The sequence below is a fragment of the Bidens hawaiensis genome, unplaced genomic scaffold, assembly GCF_021521415.1.
Source record: "Bidens hawaiensis isolate Kalapana, Puna unplaced genomic scaffold, B.hawaiensis_p1.1 tig00001521_1, whole genome shotgun sequence".
In the NCBI taxonomy this organism is placed as follows: domain Eukaryota; kingdom Viridiplantae; phylum Streptophyta; class Magnoliopsida; order Asterales; family Asteraceae; genus Bidens; species Bidens hawaiensis.
The window spans coordinates 802,048-821,501 of NW_027491087.1; the positions used below are offsets into that span (position 1 = coordinate 802,048).

Consider the following 19,454-nt stretch of genomic DNA (forward strand, 5'->3'; position numbering starts at 1 on the left):
ACCAGTAACCTCAATAATTTTCAAGTAAATCAAAATAATGCATTTCATATATATCTAAAATATTTTACAAATTAAAAAAAAAAACTAATTTCTATAAGAAATTATAGTATGTTGCTAATACAATAAAGAAGTTAATTAATTATCTGTCAATGATAAGTTTGTAGTAATGATGATTAGAATCAATGATGATTCCATTCAAAGTTCAAACTAAAACATATACCAAAAATAAAGTAAAAATAATAATAATAAATAAAAAGTCATATTTCCAATCATACCCTTCTGTCTTTCTTCTACCTCCAAGTTGTCCTGTCTCTGCATAAATTAATTTCCTTATAAAACATTCATAAAACATTTATTATTTTTAAAAAAAAACCCGTTTGTTCAATGGAGTCTTTCTCACACTCCAAAAAACTCTCAACCCAAAACCCATACGACGCCGTTTTCAACCACCCTCGTCGCAAATTCGTCGGGCCGTCACCGATTGGCGTTCAAGACTACCGTGAAATCTTTGGTGGGTCCCAAAATTCTTCAATTCCGGTGCTTGATGTTTCAACATTGGGGACAAAGTATGATTCTTTGAGCTTCAATTTTGCTGATTCGGGGCCGTTGGATTATTCCAAGATTTTTGGAGGGTTTTGTGACGAAAGTGTTGCTGTTTCGTACCAAGACTTGTTTGGGCAACACAAATTGAGGTGGGTTTTTTATTTTATAAATTATAAATGGGTTTTTAATTTTATAAATGGGTTTTTAATTTATAGATTATAAATGGGTTTATGATTATATAAATGGGTTTTTAATTTTACAAGTTATAAATGAGTTTTTTTTTATTAATGGGTTTTTAATTTTATAAATGGGTTTTTAATTTTATAAATTATAAATGGGTATTTGATTTTATAAATGGGTTTTGAATTTTATGGGTGGGTTTTTAATTTTATAAGTGGGTTTTGGATTTTATAAATGGGGTTTTGAAAGAATTGTCTTTTTTGGTATAGGTCGAATGAAACAGAGTTTTCTTGATTTGTTCTTGATTTTGTTTGTTATATATGAACGGCAGTTTTGGCAATATTAATTTGTTCCTTATATGCTAATTTGTAGTTTATACTGTTTTCGACCCAAAACCTGTTTATTTTCGTGTCGTTTTTTAGTTTTAGAATATCCCATATTTAAATTGAAAGGTTCTGTTAAGATGAATTGAGGTTTAGCTTAATTGTAATTTAAGACTTTAAGTTTAGTTTAGTTAAGTTAGTTAAAGACAGCTTCTTTTTTTTTTTAATTATATTCATACATATAAAAATTGGTTTAATTATGTGCAGAAGATTGGTGGTTTATTATATCATGTTATCTTAGATATGAATTGTTCATGAAGGTATTATTCTTGTATGCTATAATCTTCTTTGTCGGATTTGTTGTATATGGACGGCAATTTTGGCAATATTAATGGGGCTTTTATTGCTTTATATGCTAGAGTTTGTAGTTTATGAGTTCAGAATATGCAAAAATCTTTTTTTTTTAATTCAGAAAATTATATAATTTGAAACTAAAGGTTCTGTCAAGATTGATTGAGTATAATATTAGTTGAATCCTTACATCAGAAGATTGGCAAGAGTTTAAAATTATGTGCACAAAGTTCAATTTTCATAATCATGTTATTTAGATATAATCTGTTCATGAAGGTCTAATTCTTGTATGAAATAGTTATCTCAATTTAGTTAAGAAGTTTGATAATCTTTTTAGTTGTTGGTTTTGTATCGAGTTTATTGATTACAAGTTTTAATCTTTTTACTCTATTAATGTTGTTTTAGGAAACATTCATCAAAAGCACCAAATTCACAAGATTCTGATAATCTATCTCATCAATCTCCTGATGCATTGAAGAAGTTTAGCATGTCATATAACAAGGTTAACTCAAAATCTAAAGACGGGTTAGATGGGACAAAACATGTTACACAAACACCTGCTGTAACTGGATTCACTTGTTTTGTTAATGAACCCGTTATGGAAGCTAAGAAGCAGAATCCGCCAGCATTTAATGTTAAATCTTCAAGAAATGTCGTTAGAAGAGAAAGTAATAATCTTGAATCAGTCTTTGATGAACCCGTCGTGGAAGCCAAGAAGCCGAATCCGTCAGCAGTTAATGTTAAAGTTTCTAAAAAGGCAGTTGGAAAAGAAAGTAATCATCTTGAATCAGTTTTTGATGAACCAGTTAAGGAAGCCAAGAAGCCGAATCCGTCAGCAGTTAATGTTAAATCTTCTAGAAAGGCGGTCGGAAAAGAAAGTAATCATCTTGAATCAGTCTTTAATGAACCGGTTATGGAAGCCAAGAAACCGAATCCGTCAGCAGTTAATGTCAAATCTTCTAGAAAGGCGGTCGAAAAAGAAAGTAATCATCTTGAATCAATCTTTGATGATAAAAAATCAAGAACATTTAATATTGATTTCGAAAATCATAAATATGATCAAAAGAGATCAAGAAATTTAGAGTCGAGTAAACCGGATTTTGATGAGGGAGTTGATGTGAATTCGGATGCTTCGGCTGCTTTGAGAAAAGCCATAGAAAAAGCACAAGAAAGTATACGGATTGCTAAAGAATCGGTTGGTAGAAAGAAGAACGGTCTTCGAAGCTTTTCAAATAAAAAAATTCAAAAAAGCTCGAAACTTGAAGGTGAAGATTCTTCACAAGTTTTTCAAGATGTAGATAGGAATCGTAAATATGGTGGTACGGGTGCTCTTCCAAATTTCATGGAAAGCGAGAAACTTTTTGTTGCAAAGAAGTTTATAGATGAAATAAGTGAGAAAATATCAGAATCAGTTAAAGGTAGCAAATTTAGAGATGATGGCATTGCTTGTAATGAAGCAGTTGATGTGGAAACAAGCAAGATTGAGAGTACAGACTTTGTGAATGAATGTCAAACAGATAACATGTTTGTGGATGAAGATGAAGTCGGGGTCAACGCGGTCAAACCCTCCATTGACATCTCGGAAGAGCAGCTTTTTGTGAAAGAACCAGAATCAGAAGAAAATGACAGAAATGATGATGTGAATAGACTAGATGCATCAGTGGAGTTGCAAGAAGATGAGAAACAAGAGAATGTTGTTGAGCATGAAGAAGTTGAAAATGCCGAAAGTGAGAAACATGAGGAGTTTCTAGAAGCTTCTGAACGGGTCAAAAGTGAGAGTGAACCCGGACATGATACACAAGAGAATTTTGTTGAGCATGAAGAAGTTGACAATGCAGAAAGTGAGAAACTTGAGGAGATTCTAGAAGCTTCTGAATGGGTCGAAAGTGAGAATGAACCCGAACATGATAAACAAGAGAATGTTCTTGAACATGAAGTCACTGAGAATGCAAAAAGTGACCAACATGAGGAGATTCTAGAAGCTTCTGAACGGGCCAAAAGTGAGAATGAACCCACACACGACAAACAAGAGAATGTTTTTGAACGTGAAGACAGTGAGAATGCAAAAAGTGAGAAACATGAAGAGATTCTCGAAGCTTCTGAGCGTGTCAAAAGTGAGAATGAATTCGGAAATGATAAGCAAGAGAATGTTCTTGAACACGAAGACAGTGAGTACGCAGAAAGTGAGAAACATGATGAGATTTTAGAAGCTTCTGAATGGGTGGAAAGTGAGAATGAATCCGAACATGACCAGAACTCTGAAGAAACTAATGAGACGTTTGATGATTTTTGTGAGATAGATGCAAAAGATAGTGTGCAAACATTTTTCAATAAGTTAGAAGAAAATGAAGTGAATCTTCATGATGATTGTGAGATAAAACAAGAAGATGGTGATATTAAGTTAGAAGAAAGTGAAGTGAATCTTCATGATGATTATGAGACAAAACAGGAAGATGATCACACGGTTGAAACAAAAGGTGAAAGTTTGGATGAATCTTGTGATCGGGAATTTGAAGAGAAATCTTCTAGTGATGATAATATTATGGAAGAAACTGATGATATTGATTATGTTCATAATGCAAGCAACAATGTTGTAATGGATGATATCAATGTAGAAACAACTCAAACCGCTTCTGAAGACGAGGATGAATATGAAGTAAAATCAGAAGAAAAATATATTTTTGACAATATGGCAGATCTTGGTCTAGATAATGATGCACGACCCGAATCATCTTCAGATAGTAGTATCCAACCACCCGATAAGGAAATAACCGACACTGAGAAGTCAAATGAAGTCAAAGGTTCTCAAGAACCTGAATCTAGACACAAAGAAGATGAAGTTGACGAATCCGGGCCAAGTAAAATATCACAAGATGCCCGTTTTAACAAGATTGATGAAGAAGCAACTGTTAAACGAAGGCAGTGGGAGAAAAACAGATTAGCAGTTGATCGAGCGGTCCGTGAAGCCCGTGAACGGGCCTTTGCAGAGGCCCGTGAGCGGGCTGAACGTGAACGGGCTGCTGTTGAGAAAGCTAAAGAGGAAGTTAGACAAAGAATGGTCGCTGAGGCCCATGAAAAGGTTTCTAAAGCTTCTGTTGAAAAAGCGATTTCAACAGAACGGGCTAAGCTTAGAGCCGAACGGGCTGCAGTAGAACGGGCCACTTCAGAGGCCCGACAACGGGCATTAGAGAAGGCTATTTCTCAAAAGACTGCTTCTGTAAGTAGTGAAATGAAATTAATATGTTTCTTCATGTTTAAGTTATTACCTTTGTCGTTCTTTTTATCTTTCTTGTCGTTTATCGTTCTAATTTTCGTTTGTTGCTGGTCAAGTTATTACCTTTATCATTCTCATTATCGTTTCTTTCTGTTCAAGTTATTACCTTAATATTTCTTATTAAAGTTTCTTGCTATACATTTTATTATCATTGTATTCTTATTATCGCTTCTTGCTGTTCAAGTTATTATCTTTATCGTTCTTAATATTGTTTTTTGTTATTCAAGTTATTACCCTTGTATTCTTGTTATTGTTTCTTGATTTTCAAGTAATCACCTTTATGTTCTGCAGGATTTGAACCGTACTGAATCAGCTTTAAGAACCAAAGCGAAGTTAGAAAAGCATAACAGGATCATGGAAAGGGCGGTAAGTATAAACTTCTTTTCGTTATAGAATAATGGGTTTCTAAATACTAAAAAAATTTAGCCACTTACTAAATTGGTGGTTTTATTTTAGGCTAAAGCGCTTGCAGAGAAAGAGAAACGCGATCGGCTTGCGCAAAAGGAACAAGCTGAGAGAAATGTATAGTTGAATTGAATACTTACCATTTTAATATTTTTTATATATCTATATTTATATTTTTGTATCCAATTTTATTTCAGCGCTTAGCCGAAAGTCTTGATGCTGATATTAAACGGTGGTCTAAGGGAAAAGAAGGAAACTTGCGAGCATTGCTTTCAACACTTCAATACGTAAGATTAGAGGTGGCAAAACGAGCACTCGGGCAAGTTGGGTAACAGGTCAAAACGGGCCGGGGTGGTCAGACCAACAATGCCTTTTAATCCAATTTTTAGTATTTATTAGTTATAATGTGTTAAAGGTAATTACAGAAAGGGTTAATATTTGTACGTTAAAGTCCCTAAACTTGTCTAAAATGCACATATATTTGCCTTTAAATAATGACTTGTTAATTCTTAAATTGGTCAAAGTAAGATGATGTAATTTTTATTTTTTGCAACAATGTTGAATGTTACTTTTTCGTATTTTGACCAATATACGAGTTAATAAGTCATTATTTAATTTAAAAACAAATCACAATTGCGCTCGTTTTAGACACGTTTCGGATCCAAAAATTTGTTGAGTGACTTTTTCGTGTACTTCTTACAAATTGAGGGGCTTTAAATATCAAAACAAGGTTAAACAGTTTTTTCATTAAAAATAAGTATAGTGTTTTTTTATTTTATAATTTATGATATTAACCCTTACATAAACTAAATTATTAGAATAATAATCAAACTTCTTTATATAAAGCGATTTTGGAAGAGTGCATTTGAATTTCTACATGTTGGACCATACGTATCGTTAGAGATAAAACATATAACCTAAATGAACCCGTTTACCTAAACGGGCTGAAACTGCTTCCTTAAACATCTCAGCCCATGATATTAACTAATTTCTTGATATTGCAGATTCTTGGACCTGAAAGTGGTTGGCAACCCGTTACATTGACGGAGATCATAACCGCAAATGCGGTAAAGAAAGCATATAGAAAAGCTACTCTTTGTGTTCATCCCGACAAGCTGCAACAACGAGGGGCAACTATTCAGCAAAAGTATATATGTGAGAAGGTTTTTGATCTTTTGAAGGTATGCGATTAATCTTCGGGTTCACTTTCGTTACAAAATGTACAATTATTTAATATGAGATGGGTGGTTTGGGCTGATTGAGAAACGGGTCAATACATGTTCATGTTGAAACATGCTATTTTTAGTATGGGCCGAAACTTTTATAAAAGAAACTTATGCTCTAATTATTAATTCGAAAACATTATCATAATAACAGCCACAATTTATAAATAGAACGTTTTAAAAGGGGCTGCATGCATTAAAAATCGGCTTTGCAACTTTCGAACTGTCTGTTTTAACTTACTGGTTTGGCCCAGTGACATAAAAACTTAACCCAATTACCCAAATCAAATCCCATTCATTTGTTAACGAGTCAAAATTGTATGCATATGCAGGCGGCTTGGAACAGATTTAACTCTGAGGAGAGATAGCAGCCTCAAGGCGGCAGTGGTGGCGTCGATGGCTGAATATTTATTCAAGAGTTGTAATTTGTTTAGTGATGGAAGTGATTAATTAAACGAAAAAGAAAGAGTTTAGTGCAGTCTGGTATATGGGTTCTCATATATGGACTTGATGGTGTATATGAGAAATTGAGAAGTCCATATACCAAGACTTTGTCACTAAACAATGTATTCATTTTTATAAAATTTCTCATTTTTTTAGTTATTTAATGGGCTTCACAATTTCTTTTCCAAATGCACATTCACATAAAAATAAGTTACTTTTGTCTTTCAAATTGGAATTTGATATTTCAAGTTGGTTTTCAGTTAATTTAAAATAAAGTTTTTGAGAATGAGAATTCCAAACAAGTGATCTTTTACCCACACAAGATCAAAAACAGGTTTATCCGATGAATGCAATACACGTAATATGGTAAAAGAATTAACAAAATGCCTGTGTTTAAAAAAGAATTACTTTATACACAACAAATTACTTTATACCATGTGCTCTATGATACATACATAGAGCTTGTGGACAAAAGAAGTGTTTATCGTACGTGTTAGGTGTATGCATTCAATAACACTTGTCTTAATATCAATTGAAATTTTAGATGTTGACTTACCAATGTCAAGGTTACATACCACGTTGATTTACAGTTCATTGATATTAATAAATATGTAAACTATTATATATTAATGTCAAGGAAAATATGGCAACTTTCACTCATGGGATCCAACAGTCCTTGCTAATGCACATAAAAGATTTTGCAATAACTTAGGGCTTTGCCTTCATAATCGGGGGCGGACATAGGGCTTTGCCTTTAAACAATTTTTTTTGACCAAAATAAAATGCTTTTTCGGTTATCTTGTCCTCACACGCCGTCCAAAAAAGGCAAAGCAGACCACAAAATTCGTTCAATTAATAACATCATCCAAACCCTTTTAGCCCATGCCTCCCTCTCTAATACCTTCTGGCACCATGCTTAAGAATTAGTCACCTATATTCTTAACATCCTCCACCTGCCTTTTTTATAATCGATCACCAATATGATCATCTTCGTGTGTTTGGTTGCCTATGCTACCCACTAATACCTTCTACCACCATTCATAAACTCGAACGAAGTGTGCGTCCATGTGTTTTCCTTAGTTATCCCACTGCTCACTGAGGATATAAACATCTTGACCTACACACTAATCAATTATTCATCTCACGAGATGCTGTCTTTGATGAGAATTTTCCCATTTGCCAACATTACAAACCCACACCGTCCTATAATTTTCTAACATACGCCTTCCATTTCCCACCACATTTGTGGTCTCATCCGCCCACTTCCACGGCCCAAACACCTTATCCCTCACACCAGCCCAATTCAACCCACCCTACCATCCATTCACACAACATTGAACCCTCTCTCACCATAATTACTTTCCTACCCACATACACTACAACCGAACCAAAAAACCCCGCATATGCCTTGTCCATACCGGAATGGCATAAAGCCATGTCTGAGGAATTGAATTTGATGCTCTTATTAAAAATGAGACTTGGATTTTAGTCCCTCAGATGATCATTCGCAGTATGTGGTTGTTTAAACATAAATTTCGGTCGGATTTAAAAAGCACGCTTAGTATACGACGGCCGTTTACAACAGGTAGGGGTAGACTGGTGAAACATTTAGTCCCCGCCGGCCTCCATACGCCACGGTCTTATCGATTGCTCTATCCAACTTATGGTCAGTTCATCAACTTGATGTTACTAATGCATTTTTATATGGAACGCTTAATGAAACAGTCTACATGTATCAACCTATGGGTTTCTAAAACCATAACTACCCGAACCATGTGTGCAAGCTGATCAAGAAATCACTATATGGTCTTAAACAAGCATCACGTGCTTGGTACCAACGGTTCACCAACTTTGTCCTCACCTGGGTTTTTGTCAAAGCGGCTGTGATAATTCCCTGTTCGTACTCAAACAAGCGTACTGACATGACGTATCTCCTTCTTTATGTCTATGATATCCTACTAGTTACATCCTCTGTGTCTCTCCAACAACATCTCATGAAATGTCTTGCAAACAAATTCGCCACGAAGGACCTCGGCCCGTTAAGTTTTTTTCTTGGTGTCACGGATACTATGGTGGTGTTTGGGATTCCTTATGGAACCCTAATTTTGACTTTATTAACTTTTGGAGAAGGTAAATAGCTAAAAAGGTGTTTATAACTAATAAGGTATTTTGGATTTTAACTTGTTGGTTGGTGTAAAAAGGAGAGTTTTAAGAAGTACTTTTATTAACTTTTGGTTTGGTGAGGAGGAGTAATACCCATTACATCCATGCATACCTGCAACTCTCACCAAGCAGCAGCTCTCAATCCCTGCACCAATGGGTTAATCAACATCATGTAATTGAAGCTTTATAGCAACTCTTTTGTCCTCTATTGATAGATAACTCCATATGTCCCTATTTTTGGTTCATGTGATTTTTTTTTCTATCTTATTATCCTCAATGGGTTAATCAATATTAGCTATGGGTTAAACTGCAAATGGTTCCGTGAGTTGTGAGTTTGCATATGTATATAATTTATTTTGTAAAACCAAGTAGACTTTGTTTTTCATGAATCTCATATAAAAAAATTATATCTTTTACATTGACCAACCAACTTGTTATATGTTGTTTACCTATGTTTCACCACCAAAACAATAATATACCCATTTTTTATGTAACTTTATATAGGATGAATATTTTGTTTTGTCTTTTCAAGGGCTTGTTATATTGAGTGTGTTTGCTTAGAAATCATGAATATATCATCAGAGGTTGTTTAGGACTATAGAATATGATTTTAGGACTACATTGATTTGTTGTCATGTATCATATAATGGATGTAAATCGCCCAAATGTTGTTGCTTGTGAAAAATCAACTAAAACAAAAAAACCAAAATTTGTGTGGAATAATGATGCGCTCAAGGAGTTTATTGATGCGTGCTTGCTTGAACTTAGAAAAGGGAATAGGCCCGGTACTCACTTTAGTAAGGTTGGGTGGGAGAATATAAAAAAAACCATGTATGAGAAAACATGTGTAACCCTTGATAAAAAACAAATTAAAATCAAATGGGACGCCATGAAAAGAGAATGGAAGCTTTATAAAACCGCTTGATGAGGCTTGAAACAGGGATCGGTGGGACGAGAAGCTTAAATGATGCATCGCCTGAGTGGTGGGAGGAGAAAATAAAGGTAACTTAAATTTTATTTTTAATCATTTGTTGTTATAATTTTGTTCAAAATTATAATTTTTTTAACAAATATCCGGTTTGTCAGTTTTTTCTTAATTTCCATAGTAACGTAATTCTTTGAACATAATAATGTTGGGCTGGCTGAAATTGATGGGTTATGTCAAAGACACTGAAACCCCAAGACACAATTTTAAAGGTTCAAATCTGAGAATGCAAACAAAAAACTGGACTTGTAAAAATCTGCAGACCAATACAGTTGACTTCAAAATGCTTAATTTTTTGTTGTCCATTTTTGTTAAGTTATATATAATGATGACTAGCAATAACTACTTGGTTTAGAGAACAAAGAAAGATAGTTTAGACATTATGACATTAAAACAAAAACTGTATATAACAATGGTGCCAGGACATGTGTTGGGTTGATATGGGTAGTATTCACGTCGAACACCGCTCATTAATTAATCCATTTATCTTGTAGGTTGATAAAGAATTTTCCAAATTTAAGGGCGCAAATTTGGAAATATTTGAGACTCATTATGCTCCTTTGTTTCGTGATTCGGTTGCCGTAAGAGATCAAACTATGACTCCGTTACAATTTCAAAATATAGAGGGCAAATGAGAGTGATGAAATGAGTTTAGATGAGCCTTTGTTTCCTAGTTACATTGAAAGTAGTTCGGGTAAAAGGAATTCTAAGGGTGTTGGCAACAACATTCAACCAAGAGCAAAACTACATCTTTTGAGAACAAGCTAGATGTTGTATTGGATGCTTTATCAACAAAAAGCACACAAACTTTTCCACCAAATGAACCCTTCCCAACAATTGAAGATTGCATGGACATTGTTAACACATTTCCCGGTTTCGAAGAAGGTTCCCAAGAGCATTCACACGCATTGCATGCTTTCATCAAAATGCAAAATCGTAAAGCTTTTATGTATCCAACGACTCATGAAGCAAAGATGGAACTCCTTAAGTTACTGTTGAAAGAATGATATGTGGTTTTACATTATATATTATTGTTTGACTCTATGTGTTGTTTTCTACCTTTTATATTTTTATTAGTGTTTGACATCAATGTGTTATCGATTGACATTATGTGTTATTTCTATATTTTATATTTGTGTTATCGTTTGACATTAATGTATTAATGTGTTATATATAGTTGAATCAATCCCTTTTTGTTTAATTTATTCTTGACCAAAATCTATTTTTCTTCCTGCTTGCGTGCAACCTTGGTACTGTTAAATATGTTATTGTTAAAATTCAACTTGATGCCTTTTCTTTTATTTTGGATTGCACATATGCAACTTGATTGCCTATATTACTTTATGTCTTTTCTTTTTACTCAACTTGATGTATTTTCTTTGTATTTTTGTATTGTTTTGTTTCTTATTTCTAAGTCTCAAATCATTAATGTGTGTTATTGTTTGATGTTATTATATAGCATGGATGGTGACGAACCTAATTCGTATGATGATGAAGAATACTGGGTGGACGAGGATATAGAATTCAAAAGGTTATGTGGAATAGCTGTCAAAGGGATTATAATAGCTCGTGACTTGCATAACAGACGAACGCCATGTCACACGTCGGATCAAACCGGGCACATGTTTATCAGTGAAATATTAACGGGCCATCCTAGACGGTGTTAAGAAATATTTAGGTTGGAGGTATCAGCTTTTAGACGCTTATTCGTAGAGCTTGTTATTAATTACGGTTTGGAGCATACCCGTAATATGTCTGTTGAAGAGTCGATCGGAATCTTCTTGATGACTTTGGCTCATGGGTGTACGAATAGGTTTGTACAAGAATATTTTATTCATTCCGGTGAAACCATTCATAGACACTTCTATAAAGTTTTGCATGTCGTGCTTAAGATGGGTGCTAAAATCATCAAGCCAGCCACAAGCTATAATGATGATGTACCCGCATATATATTAAATAATCCCCGGTATTATCCAATGTTCAAGGTATTATCTAATGTTTAAGGTATCCAATGTTCCAATTACTTTAACAAATGATTTAATTACGATATATTTTTGTGTTTGTAGGATTGTATTGGCGCTATTGATGGGACACATGTGAGGGCATCAGTTCGTTTGAACGACCAACCGAAGTACATTGGTCGAAAGGGATATGCCACACAAAATATAATGGTTATTTGTGATTTTAACATGTGCTTTACATTTGTATGGGCCGGATGGGAGGGGACTACACATGACACGAGAATCTTTAATAAAGCCTTACGGAGACCGGAACTTGGTTTTCCACATCCATCGGGTGGTTAGTAATGCAATATTTATGTTTTTAATACATGTTTAAATCTTATTGTTGAATCTTATATTTTATGTAAGTCATATCGTGACATATTAAAGTAGTAGTTAATAGAAATTTTTGGCTGTTGCACATTATTTGTGTCTACTTTGGCTACAATTTTTTATTTACTTCTATTTATGTTCATAGGCATAAGTTATGTATAAAGTAGGGTTCATATGCATAACATCGTCATCCTATTTTCAGTTATGTGAAACAACTAACAACCGTTTGTTTTATTTGTAGATAAATATTATGTTGTTGATGCCTGATACCCAAATACTAAAGGGTAACTTGCTCCATACAAATGTGCGAACATTCGTTATCATATACCGGATTTTCAACGTGGACAGACTAGCGCTATGCGTGTTCCTCGTGGACCAAAAGAGACATTTAACTATCACCACTCATCGTTGCGAAATATTATTGACGGACATTTGGAGTGTGGAAAGCTAGGTGGGCGTTATTGAGAGATATGCATGTGAATTACACATACGAGCACCAAGTGAGTATTGTGTTAGCATCGATGGCGATCCATAACTTTATTAGAAAAGTCGGTGGGTTTGATGAAGCATTCAACACGGCACAACAAGAGTCTTACAATCCCACTGAAGGTAGTACTCATGATGAAGTTAATGAAGAAGTTCCGACTACAAATTGCACGGGTGATGATGTTATGCATATGGCAGCGAGAAGAGATGCTATTGCGCAAGAAATAATGGAAAGAATGTAGTATGACATTATTTTGTTATTATTGTGCATTTTGGTGTTTTTTTAGCAATCTGAACGTAATATTATGGTCTAATCGAGAAATTATAAAATATATCGTATTTATGTTATATGTTTAGTTTTTTTTTTCCAATATGCTAGGGATGACAAAATGTATTAATAGTATAAATAGACAATCCTACACACTTTTTAAGGAAAAAACTTAAAAAATGTCCTTTTTGGTTATTTTACATTAACAAGTAAAGACAAACATTCTTTTCTATTGAGTCCTTTTGAACTTTTCTTATAAATTTAACCCAAACACTTTTGTTACAAACTCTTTTTTAAAAGTCATGTGTTATAAGACCTTTTCACAAGAAGTCTTTTTAAACTTAGAAAAGCAATCCCAAACACACCCTATGTTTCTCTCTCAAAAAGCATATGCGAAGGACATGATAAAGAGAGCAGGCATGCAATCATGCAAGCCAATTGGAACTCCAGTTGGCTCACTTGCCAAATTGAGTGCATTTTCGAGATTGGACTTTGATAACCCAACCCTTTACCGAAGCTTAGTCAGGGCATTGCAATACTTAACATTTACGCGCCCCAACATTAGTTACGCGGTGCAACAGGTTTGTACCCACATGCATGCACCAAAAACGGATCAATGGAACGCTCTTAAACGAATTACACGACATGTCAAAGGTACACATGAACTTGGTCTTTACCAAAAACCCCACTCGTGTCCTATACATATGTCGCTGGTCTACTAGTGGGTATTGTGTTTCCAATTTGATTTCATGGTGTTCAAAACATTAACCCACTGTCTCGTGCTTTAGTGCGGAAGCCGAATATCGTGGTGTTGTTAATGTCGTCACTGAGATATGTTGGTTACGAAATTTACTTTTGGAGCTAAATCGACCTAAGACCGCTCACTCGTGCCAAATTTACTTTTGAAGCTAAATCGACCGTTCACTCGTGCCACTCTCGTTTATTGTGATAAATTTAAGTGCTATTTACCTATCCGGCAATCCGATACAACACCAAAGGTGTTGGACTTAATTAGATCGAGCAACACGAACAACACCGATATTTTGTGAGAACTCCTCACGACTCGTTCAATATTATTAAGAATGAAAACCACACAAAATACAATAACCCTAAACCATCTATTTATACTAAAACCTTAACTTGCGCAATAACCCTAAACCATCTATGAAAACCAAGAAACCTAATTAGACTCAAACTAGAAAACTAAATAAATTAATAATAATAACCAAAACTTATTCCTAATTTAATAAACTAAACCAACTCAAACTCAAATTCAAACTCTTTAAACTTTAAACCTTTATCAAGATTAATCCTTCAAAAGGACCAAACACATTGAACTTGATATCCAAGCACATTGAACTTGATATCCACTTTGTTCGTGAACAGGTTCTTCGGGTTCGTGTTCAAATCCCGGGGTCTCGGGTTTGTGTTCACCAAAGGTCTTCTACCAAATAGCCGACATTTTTATCAAAGGTCTTCTCCTGTTCTCTTTGAAGAAGATTTCCGTTCCGGTCGTAGTGTACGTTTCCCTCCTGACATTTTTACCCGCTTTGACTGAGAGGGTGTGATAGGAGTTATATCAAAAATATATTTAGCTCCCTTACATATTTTGAATAATTATAAGGAGAAAAGGGCAAGCCGTATAGCTCTTCCACTCACCCACCCACACAAAATATGAACATGGGGAAGAAAAAAGAAAGTGATAGTAAGCTGATTTGAGATGGCTAATCTTCCAAGATAGTAACCTTTTGAATGCGGGTTAGACTCCAAAGAAATAAAGAGAACAAGACATAATTTACTTCTTAATATTCTTAAACTTGCAATGCCTTTTATAGGCTACATGTGAAAGTAAAACCGAAAGAAAATGTAAAACTAACATGAACATGAACTAAACCACTAACCTAAGATAACTTCTCACTAACATAAAATAAAGAGTAAAGTGCCATTTTAGTCCTTGTGGTTTGGCAAATAATACGAATTTAATCCAAAAAGTTTATTTTTTACATATGAACCCTCCACGTTTCCCAGTTCATGCCAATTACATCCAAATTACTAACCCCGTTAAATTTTATCGTTAAGTCAGGGGTAGACATGTCTTTTCACTATTTCTTTATTATAATACTTATTTAAGTAAACTGCGGTTTTCGTCCATCTGGTTTGTCAAATCTGCAGTTTTAGTCCAGTAGTTTCAAATTCGCAATTTTCTTCCTTATGGTTTCATTTCACTTGCAATTAAACCCGAATTTATTAACCTTGTTAAGTCTTGTCGTTAACCCATTTGCGTGCCCCTCATGTGACGATCAATTTTGTCTTTTTTTCTCTCCAAATAAACTTCAGCCCTAATTCGCAACCCCCTCACGTGAGGGGTTGTGGTGTATTTGACGAAAAAGGGAAAAAAGAAGGAACAAAATTGCCCCTAATGTGAAGGGCACACAGATGGGTTTAACAATCAAACTTAATGAGATTAGGGAATTCGAGTTTAATTGCAAGTGAAATGAAACCACATGGAAGAAAATTGCAAACTTAAAACTATTGGACTGAAACCGCAGATTTGACAACCATAAAGACGAAAACCGCAGTTCACTGAAATAAGTATTATAATAAAGAAATAGTAAAAAGACATGTCTACCCCTGACTTAATGATAAAATTTAACGAGGTTAGTAATTTGGATGTAATTGGCATGAACTGGGAAACGTGGATGGTCCATATGCAAAAAATAAACTTTTTGGACTATCTTCGCATTATTTGTCAAACCATAAGGACTAAAATGGCACTTTACTCTAAAATAAACAAACTAATAATAAAAATATTAAAATAAAATAATTAAAACAAAAGGTTGCGTGATCGTGAGTTAAGGCTAAAGAGTCTTGCATGCACGCATGATAGTGGGCACGTATCAAAGAGTAAACAAAATGTTGTTTTTCCAGTGAACATACGATATCAGAGAGTAAACAAAATGTTGTTTTTCCAGTGAACATACGATAAAAACAGTTCCTCGGAGTTGTTGAGAAGCAATGGAAGTGAAGAAGGAAGAAGATGTTGGCATAGATTACTATAATTCTTAACATGTTTTCTTATATTTGATTCTATTTTTTGGTTACATCAACGAGAGGCAAAGGTTTTGCACCATTTTTAGTTTTTTTTTTAATTATTAAATTAATAAAGTATGTATATATATAGTTTTGATAAGGTAAGATACTTCGGACCCTTGTTCCAATGATTCCATTATCACATGCGACCTTATAAACATAAACTAATTTCTATGTGCGGGTGTGTTGTTTGGTCTTTTGATACTGCTCCTCGGCAGCTCTAATGGCATCAACGGAGTTCTGTTGTGCCGTTTCTCTTAATTTCGAGATCTCTTCAAGAGATGGACCTTTGTATTGATCACCTTTATCCGCACGTATTCCACCAGCTGCACCATGCATGGTTGTGGTTACACGGTCACCTGCTTCATCACCGAACTCTAAATGAGCGGCTGTTTTGGGGACTTTATTATCTTTCTCAACATCAACCTCTCTCTCATCGCTCTTGTTCTCTCTCCTTAAATGCTGTTGTTCCATAACTTTTCCGCTTGCTTTTGATAATAAAGTGTTGTTTATATATGATTGTTTTGCAATTTACGACAAGCCTGGCGTTAGGTTATATAGAGCAAAGATGTCGGTGTTAGGGTGGTGATGAAACAACGTGGAGGGTTGAGAGATAGCTAGGTATGGCTGACTCACCTGATTGATGGTACACGTGTAAATAATATATGTTATCTGCAAAATTTAGTCACCAAGGATTCGACTTCCTTGATCAACTTTTTTCATTTTAATTCATGAGAATTCTATGCAGATTTGAATATATATATATATATATATATATATATTCTCGAAATAGGCATAGAATAGACAAATGGCCTATAAGAAAATATTTAAATTGTTATGAACTAGTGTTTTATTCGGCGTGATAGACTAGAAATATTTGTGTACCAGTCAAGTTGGGTTTGGTTGGTACCATAATTAAACTAAACAAATAATCCGTCAAATTATCATATAAAACGATTAACATATACAAAAACTAAAATATCTAAAACGATATTTATTCAGTCATTAAAGCTCGGACGTTGATAAACTCTGGCGGGTAAAAACCTAACGTTATGATGGCAAGTATACGTGAATGTTACCCTTTGCCACAGTTAGGACTGTGCGCAGTTCGGTTCGGTTTTTAGGCGAAACCGAAACCGAAGTCCTTGGTTTTTTGAATATACAAACCGTTCATTTTTTGTTATTTTCGGGTTCGGTTATTGTCGCGATTTTTTAATTATGTGTAGACATTGCAAATAAATTAAAAATGAAGATGATAATTTTAAGCTTGTAAGAGTGCATTAGAGTACCACAAATATAATTGAATACAAAAAACAAAAATAAACCCATGTTACATGAAACCATACTAATACAAAATTGCAAGAGTAATAGAGTTTAAATTCAAAAAAGTCTTAATAAAAACACTATAAAGTTTAGTTCTAATATGTATTCATCATTTTATTCATCTTCAAAGTTTAGTCTCAGTCTTCATAATCATCATCACTATTAATCAGTTCGGGTCGGTATTTTTCATTTTTTAATGGAAAACCAAACCGAAACAGAAAATTCAGCTTAAAGAAAAACAAAAATTAACCGTCGATTAATGCTTCAGTTTAATATTTTCGGTTAATTTAACTTCGATTCAGTTAATTCAGTTTTCTACTCGATCCACAATTATAAACACTATCCGTTGTGTGTGGCAATGCTAGATTAGTGCGATTGCAAAAGGTTATCAAAGAAAAGGTTTTGTCGGTTTCCTTTTTCTTTCTCTATATTTAAGTAGTTTGACTTGTGAGTGCTCTAATAAAATGACACGTGGACACTATAAATTGCATTGAAGACATGCACCAACTGCTTAAAGAAAAGTTAATCTCATGAATAATATGATTGAATAAATTGTATAAATAGTAACAAAATGTAAGTGTCCATTTAGTCAATGTTTTCAAACCCGATCCAGACGTTGACCCGGACGCCTTACCGGGTCAAAGGTCGGACCGACCCGGGAGGACGGACCGGTGTTTGACCCGGATGACATCATAATTAATATAAATAATATATATTTATATATCTTATAAAAGTAGTAAGCCATGTACAATTTCTAATGCATTAATATGTAAAATTCTAGGGTTATTTTGCTAAAACTGTAATATTGAGGATGAATAATGTAATTTGTATTAAATAAAAGGTGAAAAGGTAAAAAAAAATTATCTTATTTGTTTTTAACCTAAATCCATATACCACCTCCTTCATCTTTTCATCTGCCTCTTTCATTATTTCTTCTCTTCTTCTTCTTCTTCTTCTTCTTCTTCTTCTTCTACCAACCCTTCTTCTGCTCTTCTTCTTATTCTTCTTCTTTTACCTTCTGTGATTTGGACGAGACGAGATCGAAGTTTGTGTGTTTGGTGATTTGGAACGGCGGTGGTGGGTTATGGAGCGGCGGCGGTGGGTTATGGAGTGAAGCGATTGTGCTTGTATTTGGTGATTAAATTCTGATTAAACAAAAAAAAAGAAAAATAGCAAACCTGCCGGGCCAACCGCTGGGTCACCGGGTCTGGTCCAACCGGCGCCCACGAGACCCGGCCGGTCTATTAGAAAACGGGTTGTATACTACGACCCGGACCGGTCTCAGTCCTGGGTCCCGGTCCGACCGGCCGGGCCGGGCCGGGTTCAAAACATTGCATTTAGTTGCAATACATAAATAGCACTCTCAAGTTATCCCTAATTTCAATTTTTATAATTACACTAAAAAACATTACTAAAAAAATATTACATTCTTCTTTCATATTTAATTAAATAATATTTTTTTATACTTTTATCACGATAGTTTTCTCTATTCTTGCTACTAGAAAAAAGGTCTTCAATGACGCCCATTGCGTGTCATTAAAGGGTCCTTATGACACGCAAATGTGTGTCATTGAAGCCCCTGTCATAAATTGAATATGACACACTTTAATGACACACATTTTTTACAGCACTTATGACACGCTTTTAATACTAAGTGTTTACGACAACAATTTATGCATGTCATCGTATAACTTTTATTTTTTATTTTTTTTTGTCTTGCAAAATTAATAATATTTAAATTAATGACTCAAAATATAGCATCAAAATTATACATTCCATTTCTATATTAAACATCTTGAATCAAAATATTACATATAATTCCCAAGTTAACAAAAGTATCGGTTAATATTTAATATAATACATATCACTAACGAAATATAAACTATTCGTATACGCCGACCAATCTTTTCGAACTGCATCGAAATCCACCTCCGTGTATTCGTGTTTGTCTCCCCCAACCTAAGATGAAAATTAAACAAAAAAAAAACATTAGGTCAAACCTTGAGCCAAACCGTTAGCTACATTTTTTGGTTATTAAAAACCGAAACCGAACCGTTGAAATT

General features: G+C 34.4%; 1 protein-coding gene across 3 annotated transcripts; it reads left to right on the plus strand.

Moving 5' to 3' along the window:
• The first annotated feature begins 369 nt into the window (after positions 1 to 369).
• Positions 370 to 7,038, plus strand: LOC143584546 (uncharacterized). Of its 3 annotated transcripts, none has more exons than XM_077066584.1 (8): positions 370 to 692; positions 1,803 to 3,747; positions 3,838 to 4,614; positions 4,963 to 5,037; positions 5,128 to 5,193; positions 5,274 to 5,363; positions 6,081 to 6,257; positions 6,632 to 7,038. In XM_077066584.1, the coding sequence occupies exons 1-8, from the start codon at positions 385 to 387 to the stop codon at positions 6,665 to 6,667; spliced, it is 3,474 nt and encodes a 1,157-aa protein (XP_076922699.1). In that variant the 5' UTR covers positions 370 to 384; the 3' UTR covers positions 6,668 to 7,038. The 3 variants fall into 3 exon arrangements, with proteins under 3 accessions (XP_076922699.1, XP_076922695.1, XP_076922691.1); XM_077066580.1 differs by having other exon boundaries at positions 1,803 to 2,905; positions 2,936 to 4,614; XM_077066576.1 differs by having other exon boundaries at positions 1,803 to 4,614.
• The last annotated feature ends 12,416 nt before the right edge of the window (positions 7,039 to 19,454 follow it).